Genomic DNA, 18,439 nt, shown 5'->3' with positions numbered 1-18,439 from the left:
TAATTGATTAATATGTTTATCCCTAAAACCACAGGGGAACGATTAGTTGACTACGATGCACAGTGTCGACTAGTGGTTTTGATAGTCGCCTAGTGTGAAAGCCCAGTGAGGCCTGACAAACTGAGGCAGGTTGATCATGTTCTTATTTGATAGTTTCTCTACAACAGGATGTGTCATTTAACAGGGTTGGGTGTGCCGTGTTCTGTTCCTGATGACTCATCCCTTCTGCTCGCAGCACCATTCTTATCAGGATCTATTCATATCACATGTCATGCATGAAGGCACAAAAAAGAGACGTTTCTTTCAAAGGTAGCAGTGAGGTGTGGAACTTTTCAGGTACGCCCTCTCTGTCAGCTTTCCTTGCTCGTCAATCTTTGCACTTCTCTTAAGAGCTGCAACGATTAATCCATTAGTCGATCGACAGAAAATTAATGAAACTATTTTGATAATCGATTAATCGTGAGTAATTCTTTAAGAAACAAAAAGTCAAAATTCTCTGATTCCAGCTTCTTACATGTGAATATTTTCTGGATTCTTTACTCCTCCTTGACAGTAAACTGAATATCTTTAGGTTGTGGATAAAACGAGACATTTGAGGTCATCATCTTGTGCTTTGGGAAACACTGATACATTTTCGGACATTTCATAGAGCAAACAACTAATCGATTAATCCAGAAAATAATCGACAGATTAATTGATAATGAAAATAATTGTTAGTTGCAGCCATAGTTTCTCTCCCCCATGCTGCCATACAGGTCATGTTAGGGTTACTTAGGGTAATGACTCAACTCATTCAATTCAAGATGTGGATTTTCGTCAAAATTCAAATCCTGGAAATCGTTTGGCATTCAATAATCATCCCACATTCCATCTATAGGGAAATTAATGTGGAATCAAGGCTCTGGACTAGGACTGCATTATTAATCCTTTATGATCATATGAATAAAAACTTGAAGTGATATGCAAATTTCGTCAGTTGGATTGGATCCGCTCCAAAATGTAATGGGTTCCCATGCTACACCCTTCCACAAAGTTTCATAAAAATCAGCCCAGTAGTTTTTACATAATCATACTAACAGACAGACAAACAGATGGCACCGAAAACATAACCTCCTCGGCGGAGGTGAAATTGAATGGAATAATGAGACAATATTTGTACATTGGCAATATCAAACCATTTCATTTAGAAGGTCCGCTGTAGTTAAAAACAGCCAAGATTTACCATGACAAAAATAAAATTTTCTTGAAAATTATCACAACTATTAACACATTGAATGCCAGCCATGTTTTCATTCCTGTAGGTAAGTTGTGCCAGGGGTGTTTTTGACGATTCTGGCTCATTTTAGAGACAGCCGAGGATTCTTTTCTGTTAAGAATTCATGAACACCAATCATCTAAAAATAACTAATAGAATGTGTGCTTTCTCTGTCTAAAAGAGTTAGTTTGCAGAGTTAGTAGTTATGTAGATATTAGCCGTTGAGTACAGCATGGTTTCAGCGTCTGGAAATTTATTCAGAGATAAATGGCTTTTTGTGAAACAGTCACTTTAACCATTCATTTTTGGCATCAGTAAGACCGTCAGACATTCTAAACAATAGTTTTGAACAGTAATTTCCTCCATAACAACAGGAAACACCCCTCTCATTCAAACTCCCTCCTCCCTCCTCCCTCCTCCCTCCTCCCTCCTCCCTCCGCTGTACAGCGGGCGTGTCAGAAGCGCTTTTGCTGCTGCCTGCCTGTGTGCCTGCCTGCCTGCTTGCCTGCGTGCAGACGCTCCTTGTGCGAGTCAAGATGGGCCGGGGAATGCGTGGGCGATGGGCAGATGTTGATTCTGGCCTTTCTGAGGTGTTTCAAAGTGTGTTTCACCTATGATCTATTTTGCAAATCGCTCTCCGCTCTCTGTGTGCTGCTGCCGGTGCGCGGCCGCTCTCAGGCAAGACAAGTCTGTTACTGTAAAATCGCCACGGCATTTCCTTGAACGGCTTGGTCCCGCGGCAGTTTTTTCTTTGATTTCGGTCGTCTGGGGGAGCACTGTCAACACTTAGTGGGTCGGTAAAATAGATTATACACATTATCTTGCTCCAATAGTGATCTCGAAGATGTAAAAGCGGTTGATTGATGTCCCACTGTCAAAAAAAAAAAATCTTTATGTAAGACGAGTTAGTCCGTCCTTGGCACTTAAGCGCTGGATTATGTAAGACGAATTAGTCCGTCTCTGGCACTTAATGTGTTAATAGAGATCACAACATCTACATCAAAATAACAGGGATTCTATTTTTAGCCATTATCCTGCAGCCTTATTCTATGGCAGTGCCTCCCAAACTGGGGTACATGGAGGTACTACAGGAAAGTGGAAAATGGAAACATAAGAATAAATCATGAAAATAAATGAAACATTAAAATAAATCTGCTCAGGAGGCACTAATTGCAACTCTTTTACCCCGTTTCTTATTTTGTAATGTTATATTCTTCAAAAGGTGGGTTATCATTCATTAATTGCATTGCAAGTTTTCTCTTGCCGTTTTCTAAGCAAAATGCTGTAGTCGGGTAAAGGGGGTACTTGGATTCAGAAATCAGGGGAAGGGGGTACTGAAGCCAAAAAAAGTTTGAGAACCACTATCAGTGTTCTATGGTATGTGAACTGCTGTTTTGAACTGTGTGAAATTGAAATGTGACGGACCACAAACCTGCTGAGTATGTCCTTCATTCCAATATTACAACACGTTGATTTTGGAGAAAAAAACTTTGCTATCTGAGTTTTGAGTCAATATTTTAAAAACAGAAGTTGTGTTGTCAACAGCATGATTCTTCTGCCAACAAAGGTTTTAAAGATATCTCCTAAATTTAATGGTGACCCATAATGTTCTTTACTTTGTTGGGAACGATCATTTTCTAAGATTAGCTGTTATCTTTGCAACCAAATGGTTGGTATTTCAGTTTGGAATGCAGCTTGTTGTTTGTTTGCAACAGCCCTCCTGCTGAGCTTATGCAGTTTGTGTCTGCAATCATGTTCCAAAAGATAAATATGATCACGAATATGAACCACTAGGAAAAGAAGCAGGCAAACTCTAAATGTGATCATGAATATGAAGGACTAGGAAAAGAAGCAGGGAAACTCTAAGCTCCCATTGGAAATGACAGGGCAGCTGAAAACTCCCATAACGCAAAACCCATGAAAAAGCAAAATGCCCCATAAAATATGTTCATGTCCATATTAAGATCAGACGCACTCACATGCTTTTGCTTGCTAAAACATATGCCATTTTGTGGAGGCTTTTATTCAAAGCGCCTTTAAGTACCATGACTTCATACATTCTTTAACATGTGTGGCCCCCATGGGAATGGGACCCCCTAACCCTGCCAGTGCTGGTACTGTACCATGCTTTACTGGTTAGCCTATATAGCCCATATAGAAACAACAAATAAACAAAAACATGAAGGCAAGGCCAGGTCATTTCATTTAGTATTTTTAACCACTTTTTCTTTTTAATAAGTTTCTCTCTTCTTTTTTTACCTTCTTGTTAGATACTTAACTGCTGTTATGGCGTTTTGCAAAGCACTTTGTAAACTCTGCTTTTATATAGAGGTACGTGCTACATAAATTAGTACCTGTCACTGAAGACTGCAGAGTGTCCAAAGCGGTTGACATCGTGTTGGAGGTCGGGCCTAGGCAGCACCGTCCACTCGTCACACGCTGTAAAACCACAGAAGAAAAGACAGACAGAGGTCAAACTCTTGACCTGCTTCCACATATTAAATCATACGTCTTCAAACAGCCACAAATGCAACTGACATGCAGGGGGGTTGTTAGCGAGACTTTTAACAGCTTTCAAAGCCGCGACACAACCAATGTGTCACTCTCTGCCTGGAAAAGTGTACTTGACCCAGACACCACACTCTGACCCACTGCTCCAGGGGTGACGGTCCTGGCAGCTTCTGGACTGTGAATACTTTGGGAAAATATGAACAGGTGTCTGTGTGCCTGCATGTGGCACTGAAACTGTTGCTTCACAGCAAAGAGTTCTGTTCCATTCCCCGTCCGGTCCTTTATGTGTGTCCTCCCAAAGTCCAAAGTAGGGACAGGACAATATATAGAAATGTAATCGATCAAAAAAAAGTGACAATACATATCACGGGGCAGATACATGAATCGCAATATTAGCTGCATGTGACCATCACAATTTCACAAGCTCTCCATCCAAATTATACGATTGTCACTTTGTAATAACGAATATCATGAAGGCAATATTGTGTATGGAATCATTTCATGAGGTAAGCATATTGTTCCACCCCCTATGTCAGGTGGATTGGCACTGGCAGCTATACAGTATAAATATGAGTGGGAGTGCTTGTCTAGTTGTCTAGCCTTTCAAACACTGCATTCTGGCTCAAGCCAGTGAACGGCTAAAGAAAATGAATAAATCCATGTAGCAATCAAGCGGCCTAGATTTCCTAAATTAAACCGCGTACAGTACGTGACGGTGTGCGTCATGAATCAGCACAAATTAAACTGCGTACAGTATGTGACGGGGTGCGTCATGACTCAGCACAAAACCAAACCAAAAAAGGATTAGGCGTGTGAGCTTGAAAGGCAAAGATGTTGCAACACAAACCAGTGAGTGCAGTACATCACCTTCATCCTGTACAATGCAGTGCAAGTCATCATGGTTTCCCAGAGGAGGGCATGACATCTATGAGACTTGCACATTTGCAGGCAGACAGTGCCCTCTGGTGTTCGTTGATCAGTAGTGCAGGTGGCGTAGTATGGAGTGGGGATTTATTGCCATGCCATCCACCAATGTCAGGACAGCGGACAGCCCTTAAACCCTACGCTCTAATTGAGTTCAGCTTGTTAAGGAGGTGCAATTAGCCCTCGGAGCCGGCCCATCTCGACCGTAATTACCAAACAATTACAGAGCTGCTGCTATGCCACTGTCCCCACAGCTGTTCGGTGGCGGGGCAGGGGGAGAAACAGTCCATGAGACTATCCAATTATAGAGTGGTACGGAGGACTGGGAGTGGAAGGGTGGGGACAGGGGTCACTGCTGGGGAAAAACACTCATAAACTTTTTAATTCATGAAGTTCAACCTGAACGCAAACACTCCAGGGAAAACATAAAAACAATAAATTTTCCGTGGTGGCCAATTTGAGGAGAGTTACTCTCATTACGCCACTCAATAGAGGCCAGGCAGTATACTGAACGTACTGTATAAATGGGACACTAAGCTGAGAATTAAATTAATGTGATATGTCCACATGTGTTGATGCAATCTATCATCTCCTCTTTTCAACAGCAGTGCAGATGAGCCGTCAAATGAAGAAGGGACGTTTGGTTCCACCATGCGATTCTCATGAACAAAGCTAGTCACACAGGGGGTTCTTGGTTCTTGGCCCCCGGAGATTGTAATTCCGCAGCCTGTCGATCACCCCGTAATGACGCGTAAAAACAGGATGTCCGGGGGCTATTTTGCGGCCTGCAGGGAATACTCCATATCATCCAGACAGAAGCCTCCCATTAATGAGCAGCTTATGACAGCACTGCAGAAGATGGCAGACTCCATTTTCAACGTTTGCAGGCAACAAGCCAAATGAGGATGCTAGTGAGGATTCTGACAAAGCTGTTCCAACTTCTATTAGGACATATCACATAACTGTGATTGTTCTTTTGATTAGCAGTCAACATCAGTAATTGAAAACAATCAACTTCTGATGGTGATAAAGAGAGAAAAAGCGTTTTATCCAGGGAAAGATGGCTTGGTACACACGTGCAATTTTTCAGCAACACCCTGCTCATCACTTCCACACCTTCACATCCAGGAGTTGCCCTGAACAACTACTATCTTCTGCTGTTGGCCACTGGTCAGCTGTACTGGAGCAACTGGGGGTTAAATGTCTTGCTCAAGAGCACACCAATTATGGAAGGAGGGAAGAATGATACCCCTCATCGTTATTCTTTTCTGTTAGTCATAGGATTCAAACAGACGGCTTTCTGGCCACAAGCTTGCTTCTCTAATGCTGTGCCTGATATGAAGGTAGAGTGCTGCTAGAGAGAGAATACAGGTTGCAGAATTGACCTCGTCTCCCAGTAGTCAATTTGATTCCCCAGACTGGCTAGTCTAAGCAGACTGGCTAGTCTAAGCAGACTGGCTAGTCTAAGCAGACTGGCTAGTCTAAGCAGACTGGCTAGTCTAAGCAGACTGGCTAGGCTAAGCAGACTGGCTAGTCTAAGCAGACTGGCTAGTCTAAGTAGACTGGCTAGGCTAAGCAGACTGGTTAGTCTAAGCAGACTGGCTTGGCTAAGCAGAATGGCTAGTCTAAGCAGACTGGCTAGTCTAAGCAGACTGGCTAGTCTAAGCAGACTGGCTAGGCTAAGCAGACTGGCTAGTCTAAGCAGACTGGCTAAGCTAGGCAGACTGGCTAGTCTAAGCAGACTGGCTAAGCTAGGCAGACTGGCTAGTCTAAGCAGACTGGCTAAGCTAGGCAGACTGGCTAGTCTAAGCAGACTGGCTAGGCTAAGCAGACTGGCTAGTCTAAGCAGACTGGCTAGGCTAAGCAGACTGGCTAGTCTAAGCAGACTGGCTAGGCTAAGCAGACTGGCTAGTCTAAGCAGACTGGCTAGTCTAAGTAGACTGGCTAGTCTAAGCAGACTGGCTAAGCTAAGCAGACTGGCTAGTCTAAGCAGACTGGCTAGGCTAAGCAGGGAATGTGCTCAGATTAGTAAAGCTCCTCCTCTGTACGGTTTACCACGCACGTACCTTAGAGCACGTACCTTAGAGAATGACATTTGACCCCCAATTGCTCCAGTGGAGCCGACAATAAGCGACTGTGACTGTGATTGTACTGGGCAGCTCTCAGGTGTGACTGTGACTGTGAATGTAAAGCAGGGCAGTGCTGGGAAAAGAAAGACAGAAAATCCTGCATGCGCAGCAGAATCCCTCCCCAAGTGCGTCTGTGTGGTGCAGGCGGAACGGACCCAGGTCGTAGGCCATGAAGTCAGAGGAAAAGCACTTGGCCCCGTGGCTCATGGATGTGTCATTGTGCGTGTTTCCTCCAAACACCAGCATCGTCCCGCTCACTATCGCCGCCGTGTGGAGGTAGCGGAAGAAGCCGCTGTCCCTCAGAATGACCCTGGACACAAACACAGCAACAGTTTGTAGATGTTGTAGTTACTGTTTCAGCTGAGAAATGTGGTTGGTCAAAGATTTATTCCAACACATTTAAGACAGCACACACAATTTACTAGTGAGTTGTGACCAATAATACAGTCATTTAATAATGTCATTAATAAGCTATGATACACTTCATTGTTGTACATGCTACTCTGCTGCACTTTGTACCTTCTCATGCATCACTGTTGTGCCTCTGATCACAGTAAATACTGGCCTCTTGGGTAATATTGCTGTAGCATTAGTCTCGCTTGCCAGACTATCTCTGTTTTGCGCAGTAGCACTGAAGGAGAGAGTCTGGCTCTTATGGCAGGGTTAGGGTTAGGAGGCGGAGGCCGTTTCATTTTGCCGTCCTTGTTAACAGTTTGGACCCATAAGTGGTTACACTTTGACATGTTTATCCCTCGGATGTTGTTGCTCTTTATCCAGAATAAAACCAATCAATCAATCAATCACACCGGCCGCGGAGTGTCGCATCGAGTTTCCACGTCTGGTAACCAGGCATGAAGTCAGTACAAGTTGTGACCGGCACGGAGCAAAACAGAGCGAGGCGCAGAGCAAAACAGAGCGAGGCGCAGAGCAAAGCAGAGCGAGGCGCAGAGCAAAACAGAGCGAGGCGCAGAGCAAAACAGAGTGCTTCTGGTCTGAATGGCCAGGCTCCTGCTCGACACTTCCGTGACGCGCTGCGTCGGAGACGTTTCTGGTGTGTCCCCGCCGTCACTCTCACTCCAGAACTTCCGCAGCGCTGTTGTAACGCGTTTTACGTCACAACGCGCTTTGCCAGAGGAGGAAATGGGAGATCTCCATGAGGAAAACACAGAGAGAGGTAAACACTGCCCATGTGCTTATATTACCGAGATTATTAATGATACAAAGTGGGTTGATTACGAAGAGCTGCTTTGGCTCGAAACGTTATCACTTGGTGCAATAAAGCATTCAAAAAAGGAGTCCTGCTAGTGTGCGAGCGTTTTTTTGCATTTATTTCTTTGATTACCGGTAAAGCCATTCTTTAAGTACTACTTAAAATAAATAAATACAAATCTAATCTTAATAATGGGAGGAAAGGGACTTTTTTTGGATTGTGGCTCTTGCAAAGCTTATGTTTTTGTCAGTGTGGCTCCTGAGTAGGGCAAGGTTGAGGACCACTGCTTTAAATTGCACTTGATAAATCACATGGTTCTGAAGGCTGAGAAGTCCCCCCCCCCCCCCCCCAAAAAAAAAAACACCAGCCAAAAACAGAAGCATACCATTTGCTCTTGTCCACATCAAACTTGTACAGGTCTCCTGCCAGGCCGTACTTGTTGGCGCTGAAGGCCTTGTAGCCTCCGTGGATGTAGATGGCTCTGGTACCGGGGTCGAACACGCTGCTGTGGCCGTAGCCACCCTGGACCAGCGCCCCGTCTGTAGACACAGTGCTCCAGGTGTTCTTGGCTGGAAAAGAGGGTCAGGTTAACATCTTTGGCTGAGCAACAGGGAGGTGGCTTCATGTTATCAAAATAACTGAACTACCTTTTGGTGGAGGATCACTTAGTTCACCCACCTTTGTATTTGTGAAATAGGCTCTAGCTAGCCTTTTAAGATTATATAAATCTTCATGTTGTAACCTCCTGGTATGCATTACGAGTATTACAAGTACGAAATCAGCATCAGGCTAATATCAGTTTATATTGTGATTAATCAGCTAATTGTGACCACCAAATTACTTTTCCATTTGCTGCTTTATGGAAATGAACTGTTGGCGGGTGAATTCATCCCCATTCCTCAGACAGATTGGCTTTTAGAATAGAACAAGCTCTCTAAATGATGTCTGGTTGCCTGCCAACACTGGTGGACTCCACACATTTACCAGCCAGGGCCAAAATACACCAGCATAATCTTGGGGACTGGTGTTAATTTCCTGTTTTTACAATTTAGGCATTTGGCACACCCGCCTATCCAGAGCGATTTACTAGAGTGAACAGCTCGGGGTTTGGTGCCTTGCTCAAGGACACATCAATCGGACACATGGAGATCGCGAGGATGGAACATGTGACATTTTGGTCATGGGACGGTTTCTGTGCTGCCCCCTGCTCCACCCTGAGAGCACTGACAACTTACCAATGTTGTATTCCTGGACTTGGCTGATGTAACCGTAGAGAGGACAGTGTCCAAACAGAACCAGCATGATTGGATCAGCCCCGTCCTGGATGGGAGGCACGATGTGGGCCGAGTGTCCCACCACGGCATACTGGTCTTTGGCCCGCGGGCTCAACAGGACCCACGTCTGGTTCTGGATGTGGAAGACCCACAGCTGGCTGGACACGTTTCCCGTCGAGTCAATCTTCCCTCCATACATGTAGATCTTTCCCTGGAGCAAACCAGGAGACAATCGAGAAGAATTAGCTTGTAAATATGCAGAGTTCCACTCCAAAGATAAAATATACATATCTAGTGACACAAAATGTTTTGGAGCATGTAAATTAAGGGAACACGTAATCGTCACAGTAAGTCAAGTCAAGTCAGTTAAACTTCAGGGATAGCAATCTGTCCATTTAGGAAGCACAATACCTGCAAATTAAAGTGACAACCGGTGCAATGGAGAGGTCAAAGCAAGACAACCCCCAAAAGGGGAATGGTTTTGCAGGTGGTGGCCACAGACAATTGCTCTCTGCTTATCCTTCCTGACTGATTCTTCTCTAGTTTGTGTTCTCCTAGTGTCCTTCTCGCTACTGGTAGCATGAGGCGGTGCCTGCAGCCCAATCAGGTTGCACAGGTGGTCCAGCTCCTACAGCAGGGGTCTTCAATTACTTTTCACCAAGGGCCACATTTTGCTTGCCTTGGCGCTGGCACAAAAAATTTGGGGCATTTGAAGGCAGGTTTAGAGGAATAACTATTTTTAAATTAACAGTTGTGATGTCATTATTCAGTCTTAACCACCAATATTTGATCCTTTTCTCACTCCTATGTCACCACCTGCTCTCCCTGCAGGGCTTGAAATTAACTTTTTTTTTTTTTTTGTATATAATTTTTTTATTGTTTCGTTTTCAGACATCAGTTTAAAGCCATAAGCAATTGGGTGTACACCCCCAAGCCAAAAAAAAAAACACAACTGCAGGCGGGACAGAACCCAAAACAAATAATCTTCAAATAAGTTGCATACAGTGTGACAGTGTCCAACAGTGTGAGTGCTTAATCTGAAAAGAAACATTGTCTCCCACCCCGTAAACTTAGTCCCATATCCAGTTGATCATACAGATTTTGGTTTTAAATGGTTAAAAAACACACACACAAAAACACACCAAAAAAACAAGTAAAGAAATTCAAACTGAAAGACAGAAAAGAAAAAGAAGAAAAGCAAATAAAAACAAAATAGGAGACAAAAAACAAAAACATTACAACATGGTGCTACCAACCTACTCAAATATGTGTGCAAGAATATGCAAATTACACATTTCTGACCTCACCCAGGTAGTCCAGAAACGGGTCGCAGATGGTCGAGAACTTCCTGATTGAGTTAGTCCTCAGAGACCTGAGTCTTTCCATGCGCACTACTGAGACCATGTCTGTCAGCCACAGCTGAAAGGAGGGTGGAGAGGGGGACTTCCAGTCTTTCAAAATAAGTATTTTGGCAACAATCATCCCCGGTGTCAGGGACTGCTGCACAGCCATGAGGAGAAGTAATGAGGAATCCGAACAGCCAAAAATGGCAAGTTCTGCCTCCGGCTTAAGAGTTACTCTGTAGGCCTTAGAATACCAGTCGAAAACTTTGCCCCAAAATCCAGATATTAAAGGGCAAAGCCAAAAAGCATGTGACAATGTACCTTCTAACACCTGGCACCTATCACATAGTGGAGAGACAGATGGGTAAATCTTGTGCAATTTTAATTTGGAATAGTGAAGACGGTGAGTAACTTTGAATTGGATCAGCTGGTGTCTGCTATTAACTGAGCAAGACTGGACCATAGACAGACTCCTGTGCCATATAATCTGCGATAGATCAACAACAAGTTCGTCCTGCCATGCCTCTCTAATCTTCTCAGTGGAGGCCCTGTTATAGTTATCAAACAAGTGTACTAGTCTAGAAATAAGGTGCCTGGAGTGGGGGGGACTCGACAAGACCTCAAAGAGAGTGTGTTCGTCTGGGAGAACTTAAAAATCTCGAAACTTAGAGCGTACATAATCTCTGACTTGTAGATATCTAAACCAATGCTTGTTGGGTAACTCAAATTTCCTCCTCAGAAGGTCGAAAGAGGCTAAATGGCCATCTATGTATAAGTCTTTGATTGAACACAGCCCTTTCTCACTCTAGGCATGATAGATTCTGTCTGACCATGCAGGCAAAAAAGTGTGATTAAAACAAATTGGTATATAAGCAGAGACGTCTGGTATACTCAGAACTCTTCTGATCTGGTTAAGGATTTTTTGACTGAGTTTTTTACCACAAAGGTTAAATTCTTAAGAGCCCCTGGTGTTTCTAGCTTAGAGAATAACATTGCTGACAGGGAGGAGTCTGTAATAGAGCTGGCTTCCATTTTTAGCCAAAGGGGGGTCCCAGAAATCAAGTTGTCAGGAGTCCCCTGTCGCCAACAGATTAAGGCTCTAGCATTGGCAGCCCAGTAGTAGTGCCTGAACACTGGTAAGGCCAGTCCGCCTTCAAGCCTGGGTTTTTGCAAATGGGTTTTCGAGATTCTATGATTCTTATCATTCCAGATGTAAGATTGAATTATAGAGTCCAGCTCTTTGAAAAACCCAGAAGTGAGGGAAATGGGAAGATTTTGACACAAATAGAGGAACCTGGGAAGTGAAACCATCTTAACGGAATTTATGCGGCAATCATAGACAAAGGGAGAATTTTCCTGTTTTCTATACTTGTTTAAGTCTTGAAACGAAGTCTCCAAAGTTCAGCTTAAATATTAATTTAGGATCTCTGGGTATGGTGAGGCCAAGATAGGTGAGATGGTCCTTTGCCAATTTAAATGGGAGATTTTCCAAGAAACCAGGAGTGAAAACATCGGAGAGAGGCATAAAGTCACTCTTTGTCCAGTTGATTGTATATCCGGACAACTTACCGAAGGAGGTGAATAGTTCTAGAAGAGGGGGAATCGATTTCTCTGAGTCATGTAGATATAATATTACATCGTCAGCGTATAGACTAATGCGTGTCTCGATACCAGAAATTAACTTTTTTGACCACCTGCCAATATGGCTGCTAGATTTCAAAGTTACCAGCCAATTAGAATTTCCACTAGCCAAAATGTTTTTCTTGAAATAAACGACAATATGAGTGGGTTAATTTAAGCATAAGTATCAGTAAGTGGCCGGAGATTCTCAAAGCCTGTTGAGGGTCACACAAGAACAAAAATGCACTCTTGAAGATAAATAAAACCAAACCAACCAAAACCAATGAGTTAATTATTAAAATTTTTACTTCAATGTAGAACAGTAATTTCTTACACATTAGATTACTTTTAGCCTTTTAGTCATAAAGATTATTGAAAGATATTCCATATTCCAGACTGAAATGTTATAACAGAAGTGGAGTATTGGCCAGAATGACATGAACATTTGGACACTTATTCAGCAGGTATCTTGCATGTTGCGTTCAGGTGCACTGTAATTTTTTTTTTTTGTTTTTGTTTTTTTTGCAATTCCAGCGCGGGCCACACAGGGGGCGCTCACGGGCCAGATGCGGCCCACGGGCCCAATTGAAGAGCCCTGTCCTACAGGATGTCACATCCATACCTGCTGTCGCAAGAAGGTTTGCTGTGTCTCCCAGCAGTCTCAAGAGGATGGAGGAGATACCAGGAGACCGGCTGTTACACGAGGAGAGCTGGACAGGGCTGTAGAAGAGCATCAACTCAGCAGCAGGACTGGTATCTGCTCCTTTGTGTGAGGATGAGCAGGAGCACTGCCAGAGCCCTACAAAATGGCCTCCAGCAGGCTACTGGTGTGCATGTTTCTGCCCACACTGTCAGAAACAGACTCCATGAGGGAGGCATGAGGGCCCGATGACGCCCTGTAGTGGGACCTGTGCTCACAGCCCAGCACCGTGCATCTCGACTGGCATTCGCCAGAGAACACCATGTTTGGCAGGTCTGCCATTGGCGCCCCATTCTACACCGTTAAGCCTGGAGGTGTCATGGGCCTAACTTAACGAAACCTCAGTGAAGGAAGGTGCCCACTTGAAAACCCCAATGACATGCTTCATACTGCTGTTGGCTAGGGTAGGTAACTGGTGATTGGTCCATCTGAGGAATGACTCCATATATCTAAGACTGTGTAGCCTCTCCTATGGTGTTGCATCTGATGGTGGTTAAATCACTCGTTTGTTTTTTTGTTTTTTTCAATATTTTATTTTAAATTTTTCTGAACAACATACGAACAAGACAAACAGGCTCAGACACAGGAAAACAAACACATTATTAACATTCAGTATTAAGTCATGCTACCAGTCGCATAAGGTGCTTATATGCTTATAAGAGGTATTGTGCCCAGGATCCCACACAGGGGGTCCATGTGGAACCAGTCTGGCGAATCACCCGTTGCCCCCAACCTCAACGAGTTAGGCTAGAAACAGGTCCCACATGTCAGAGAATTTCTTAAGGGAATCAGTCCTCAGGAACCTAAGTACCTCCATTCGTATAACAGAGGTCATATCCGTCAGCCACAATTGAAAAGAGGGGGACTTCCATGCCTTCAGGATTAGTTTCTTGGCAACAGTTGTCCCCTGTGTCAGAGACTGTTGCACAGCTGTAGGGAAGTTCAGAGAAGACTCCGAGCAGCCAAAGATGGTGAGTTCTGCCTCCGGCTGAAGGGATCACTCGTTTGCTTGTTTTTCATTTGGATTGGGCTTCTACGTGTGTTTTACCTTGGATTTAGGCACATATAGTAACATCTTGTCCTGTGTATTAATGAATAGTTAGTAGCCTACGTTTTTTAAACTTAATAAAATAAATAAATACATTTTCTTTTTTCTATTTGTTGAATGTTTTAGATAACTTTTATAAAATGTGATAAATGTTTTAGACACAAACTCGGACAAACATTATAAACTATTAATTTGAATTGACTATTAATTTGAATAATTAAGCAGGATGTGAATGTTACAGAGACTATACTGTACACACACACACACACACACACACACACACACACACACACACACACACACACACACACACACACACACACACACACACACACACACACAATACAAGTGTGTATCCAAAAGATTTCCATTCTTCACATGAAAGTGGCTGGGTGACTCTTGGTGAAAGCTAAGATCCCATATTGATTTTTCCTGTTAAATAAATCCAATTGAATAAGGAAAAGGGAGGAGGCGGCTTAAAAAGGATTGTTTAAAGCCTTGAGACAACAGACATGGAGTGTCTGAATGCTGGTGCAACTCCATATCAGGAAGGCGGCATACTGTAATAATGCCTGCCTGGTACAATCTATTCTGTAACTCCTCATGCTTGATTTACCCTATGGAGATCAATCTAATCCATTCTATTGATGAACCTTGTTGAGGGAAAATCCTTGAACACATCAAAAACACTGGGGACGCCCTTGAGCTTCAATATCCTTCCTACTGTCCTTCAGTTTTGAATAATAATGTGTCATGGCTGCCGCCTGGCAGCTCTCTGGCTCCCTCCCTCTCTGTCTATGGGTGGTGCGTGTGCAGGTCTGTCGGATCTGCATTGTGCATGTGGGGAGGCATTTCTCCAATTTCTCCTACTTATTCCTTGCTGTTGCCTACAGTCAGATCGTAGATTCTAGCGTGCTGTTTTCTGGCCGCTAGACTGTAGGTTAGCTGACCAGATTTGTAACGTCTACAAGCCTAAATCCAAGTTGAATTCTAAATGGTTCATCCGGGTAGTGTAGAGGTAAAAGCACGCGCCCACCACCGCGGAGACCCGGGTTCAATTCCTGGCAGCGGTACGTCTTGGTCAAGACGTTCCTCCCACGTTCCTGGACACAAAATGGCCATGTCTGTTGGGGGAAAGCCTTTGGGGTATGAGTCCTGGTCGCTGCACTACAGAACTAGCGCCTCCTCTGGTCAGTCGAGCTGCCTGTTGGGGGGAGGACTCTACGTCCTGTTGGTGAAACTTCTCGCTGTCAGGTGAAAGAAGCGGCTGGTGACTGCACATGTATCGGAGGAAGCCACTAGTCTACGCCTCTCCCCAGATCGGCAGAGGGCGTGGAGCAATGACCGGGACAGGGAATTGGCAAAGTACAATTGGGGAGAAAACGGTTTAATCAGAAAAAATTCAAATAAATAAATTGATAAATACACAATTAAATAAAGAAAGAAAGAAACAAATGCGAATTCACTAATATGCCAGTTACTGATGACATCACTGATGACATCATCTGTCGTCTGGCTGCCTGGCAAAAAATCTGTTAGGACTTCATCAATGTTTTGGTCTCTGATCTCTGATGATCTCACCTCTTCCGCTTCACCCTACTCCCCTGAACCTTTCTGCCAGCTACGCCCAACCCAACTTCAGCCTGACTTCACCCTACCCTCCTGAACCTGTCTGACTAATACACTGCTTGACATTTAAAGTTTTTGAGTGTCTGTTCTTGGGTTCCCCTGTATTCTGTGACATAATATCTGCCAACTCCAGACAAAGACTAGCAGACAGACAGCACTAAGTAAGTTTAACCTTGTTCCCTAGACTTTACTCCTAGTCACTTTTCTACAGAGCAATACTTTCTACAGAGCAATACTCCTCCCGAGAAGCTGAAGACAGTCTGGCAGTATGGATTGGACAGTATGGATTGGACAGATTATTTTACTGCTGGACCTGAAGAAAAAAAAAATACTTTAAAAATGCATCCACAAACTCAAAATATGTGCAAAAATCATTAATAATTGCACATATTTTTAGTGTGTGGATGCCCTTTATCAAGTACATAATAATCCTCCAGCCCCTCAACCAAGCCTTTGCAAGAAATTATGGATAATATAACGTAAAGAAACTCCTTGGGATTGGCTAGGCTAATCTGATTAAATAAACACCAGGATATGGTAGCAATGTTCTCTTTGTTTTCAGTTTCTTTAATAGATAATATATTCACCAATCAAAAATAACTTTATCTGGTTACATTTGCAAGACTCTGATCTGATGACAGGTGACACATTTCTACTCCAAGCCTTTGTCGTCTCAATGAAAGGTGGTGCTAAGAGATTAGAGGTGTTAGAATTTATCTGTATCCATGAGGGGAAAAACACTTAAAATTATGACATTATTGTCAAGATGCTCACAGCTGACAAGCCTGTAATTACTGTAGCACCAATCTGGGAACCCATCGATTGAACAAAAACCCTCTGGGGGCAGCCCCATTTCAATGTGGTGCAACAGGAACTCAAGAGGTGGTCGGCAGCGGAAGAAAATCACTTTCCACTCCCTGAAAGCTCTGCCATAGAGACACTGCATGAAATAGGCCACGCCCATCACGGCGGGGAAAGGCTCCGTTCATTTCCACACACCAGCGTCATTTTCCTTGAATTAAACATAGCTAAAAGCTGTTGTGTGGTGGGCTGCGCAGACAACAAATGTAAAAAATTGCCAGTTCAAGTTTTTTTTGTACTCCTGAGCAAAACAATTGAAGCCATTGAGAATTGGCGAGAAGAAAAATGTGGATCTAGCTGTCAAGGAAGTAAGTTGGAGTGTTCATCTTCCGTATATACAATATTTTTCTGCAACACGCAACCATGCACGTGACATAGGAGAACGGCAGGATTGGAGGGGGGCTTTCTGTTTTCCCCCGTCTTGGGCGTGGTTTCTGAATGATGACGCGTTACGCAGTGTCTCTATTGGCTCCAACCGACCGGCTCTGCCCATTAATGCATTTATTTTCCGCTCCCTGGGTGTCGCTCTCAAATCCGTCCGTCGCTATAAAACAACCATAACAACCCTAGCTCGTTGCTAGTAGCAAGTAGCAACTTGCTATACGCTGAAAATGGTAAGTTTTGACTACACACTGGTCACGTTCACTTCATTTTGATCGGGTAAAGCGCAGCATGCGTGCGAGTGCGGTTACACCCCTTTTGACGGAGCCTGCCGACAGATTTTCGATGCAAGTCGAAAGTCTGTCTCGAGAGATTACTGTAGCACTAAGTGAGTTTTTACTTGTTCCTTTTCAGGAGAGGGAGAGGTGTGCTGTGTATCATATGTTCCTCTTCATTCAGACGGTGAAAAAGGGAAACAGAGATGTGGGACCACGGCAGATAAGTTTCAAGTCGGATCCTACTCAGCGTTTTAGAAAGCAGAGTGGGCAGTCTTTTTTCCTTTAGTATTCCATCAGAAAGCTGACAGCGAGACTGAGAAGAGAAGGTTCTGTTAGGATGGTGCGTTTCCAGAGGTGTGCGGGTCTTGACTGCTACAACCCTCTCTGGCTGTGAGACTTCTGTCAATGTTGTCTCACAGTTCCACGCACTCACCCAGCCCACGTCGGCTTACAAGTCACATCCATATGTCATGGTGCAGTTTGTGTAGCATTACAAACTGCAAAACAAAGTCAGGGCTCACTGAGCTCTCTCAAACCACACAGCAGACACATGGCGTCTTCCTCTGCTGTACAGTCTTCCTGCTCCTAATCTAATGTATCATTCCATCAGCAGCTCTGAACAGCCTTAAGAAACCGCTTCATTTAACACTGCAGCCCATCAAAAACCAGAGATGTATAAAACATCATCTGTTGTTTTATCTCATTGTCTTTTGATGTCAAGTCCATATTACTCTGTGGCTGAGTCGACAGACAACCTGAATTGTAGATGTATGAAGTGTACTGCAAATATGAGTGAAATGTATGTAGTATTGTGTCCAGTCTACTGTCTATTTTCCAGCCTGCACTGACCCCTGCTGCTGTCCCTGCACCATGACTTACGATGACCCAGGCTTTACATTTAAAGTGTCTGATTCTGAAAAGGCTTCCTTCACCTCGCTGTCCTGGTAAAGTACATTATGCATTTGACTGTCACCCCCACCACCGCTCTCCATACCTCATGCAGAGCCAGCGAGTGTCCGTATCGCGGCGTGACGGAGTTGACAGAGGGGTCAAGGGACAGCCAGCTCTTCGCACTGAGGTTGAATCTACAGAAAGAGAGAGACAGGAGAAAGGCATGGTGACGATGAGGAACAGCTTTTAGAAACACCTTGGAGATGATTTGAGCTCACCTGCACCCTGTGTATTTGTTTTCTCTCCTGTACAACAGTATATAACAGTATATAAGACATTCTTACACCAAATGGCCCTTCTGGTGAGCTTGTTGTTTTGACAGTTT

General features: G+C 43.9%; 1 protein-coding gene across 1 annotated transcript in view; it reads right to left on the bottom strand.

Annotated features, from left to right (window-relative positions):
- The window catches only part of atrn (attractin), a gene marked incomplete at its 5' end in the record, with an annotated part of 226,984 nt that overhangs the window by 163,533 nt on the left and 45,012 nt on the right, over window positions 1-18,439 (bottom strand). Inside the window, 5 exons of the mRNA XM_083634035.1 lie at window positions 3,610-3,694; window positions 6,975-7,129; window positions 8,415-8,598; window positions 9,265-9,514; window positions 18,158-18,248. Coding sequence (XP_083490161.1) covers window positions 3,610-3,694; window positions 6,975-7,129; window positions 8,415-8,598; window positions 9,265-9,514; window positions 18,158-18,248 — 765 coding nt within the window. The remainder of the gene's footprint in view (window positions 1-3,609; window positions 3,695-6,974; window positions 7,130-8,414; window positions 8,599-9,264; window positions 9,515-18,157; window positions 18,249-18,439) is intronic.

The sequence above is a fragment of the Poromitra crassiceps genome, assembly GCF_964638095.1.
Source record: "Poromitra crassiceps genome assembly, chromosome: 3".
NCBI lineage: Eukaryota > Metazoa > Chordata > Actinopteri > Beryciformes > Melamphaidae > Poromitra > Poromitra crassiceps.
This window is presented reverse-complemented; position numbering and strand designations above follow the sequence as displayed.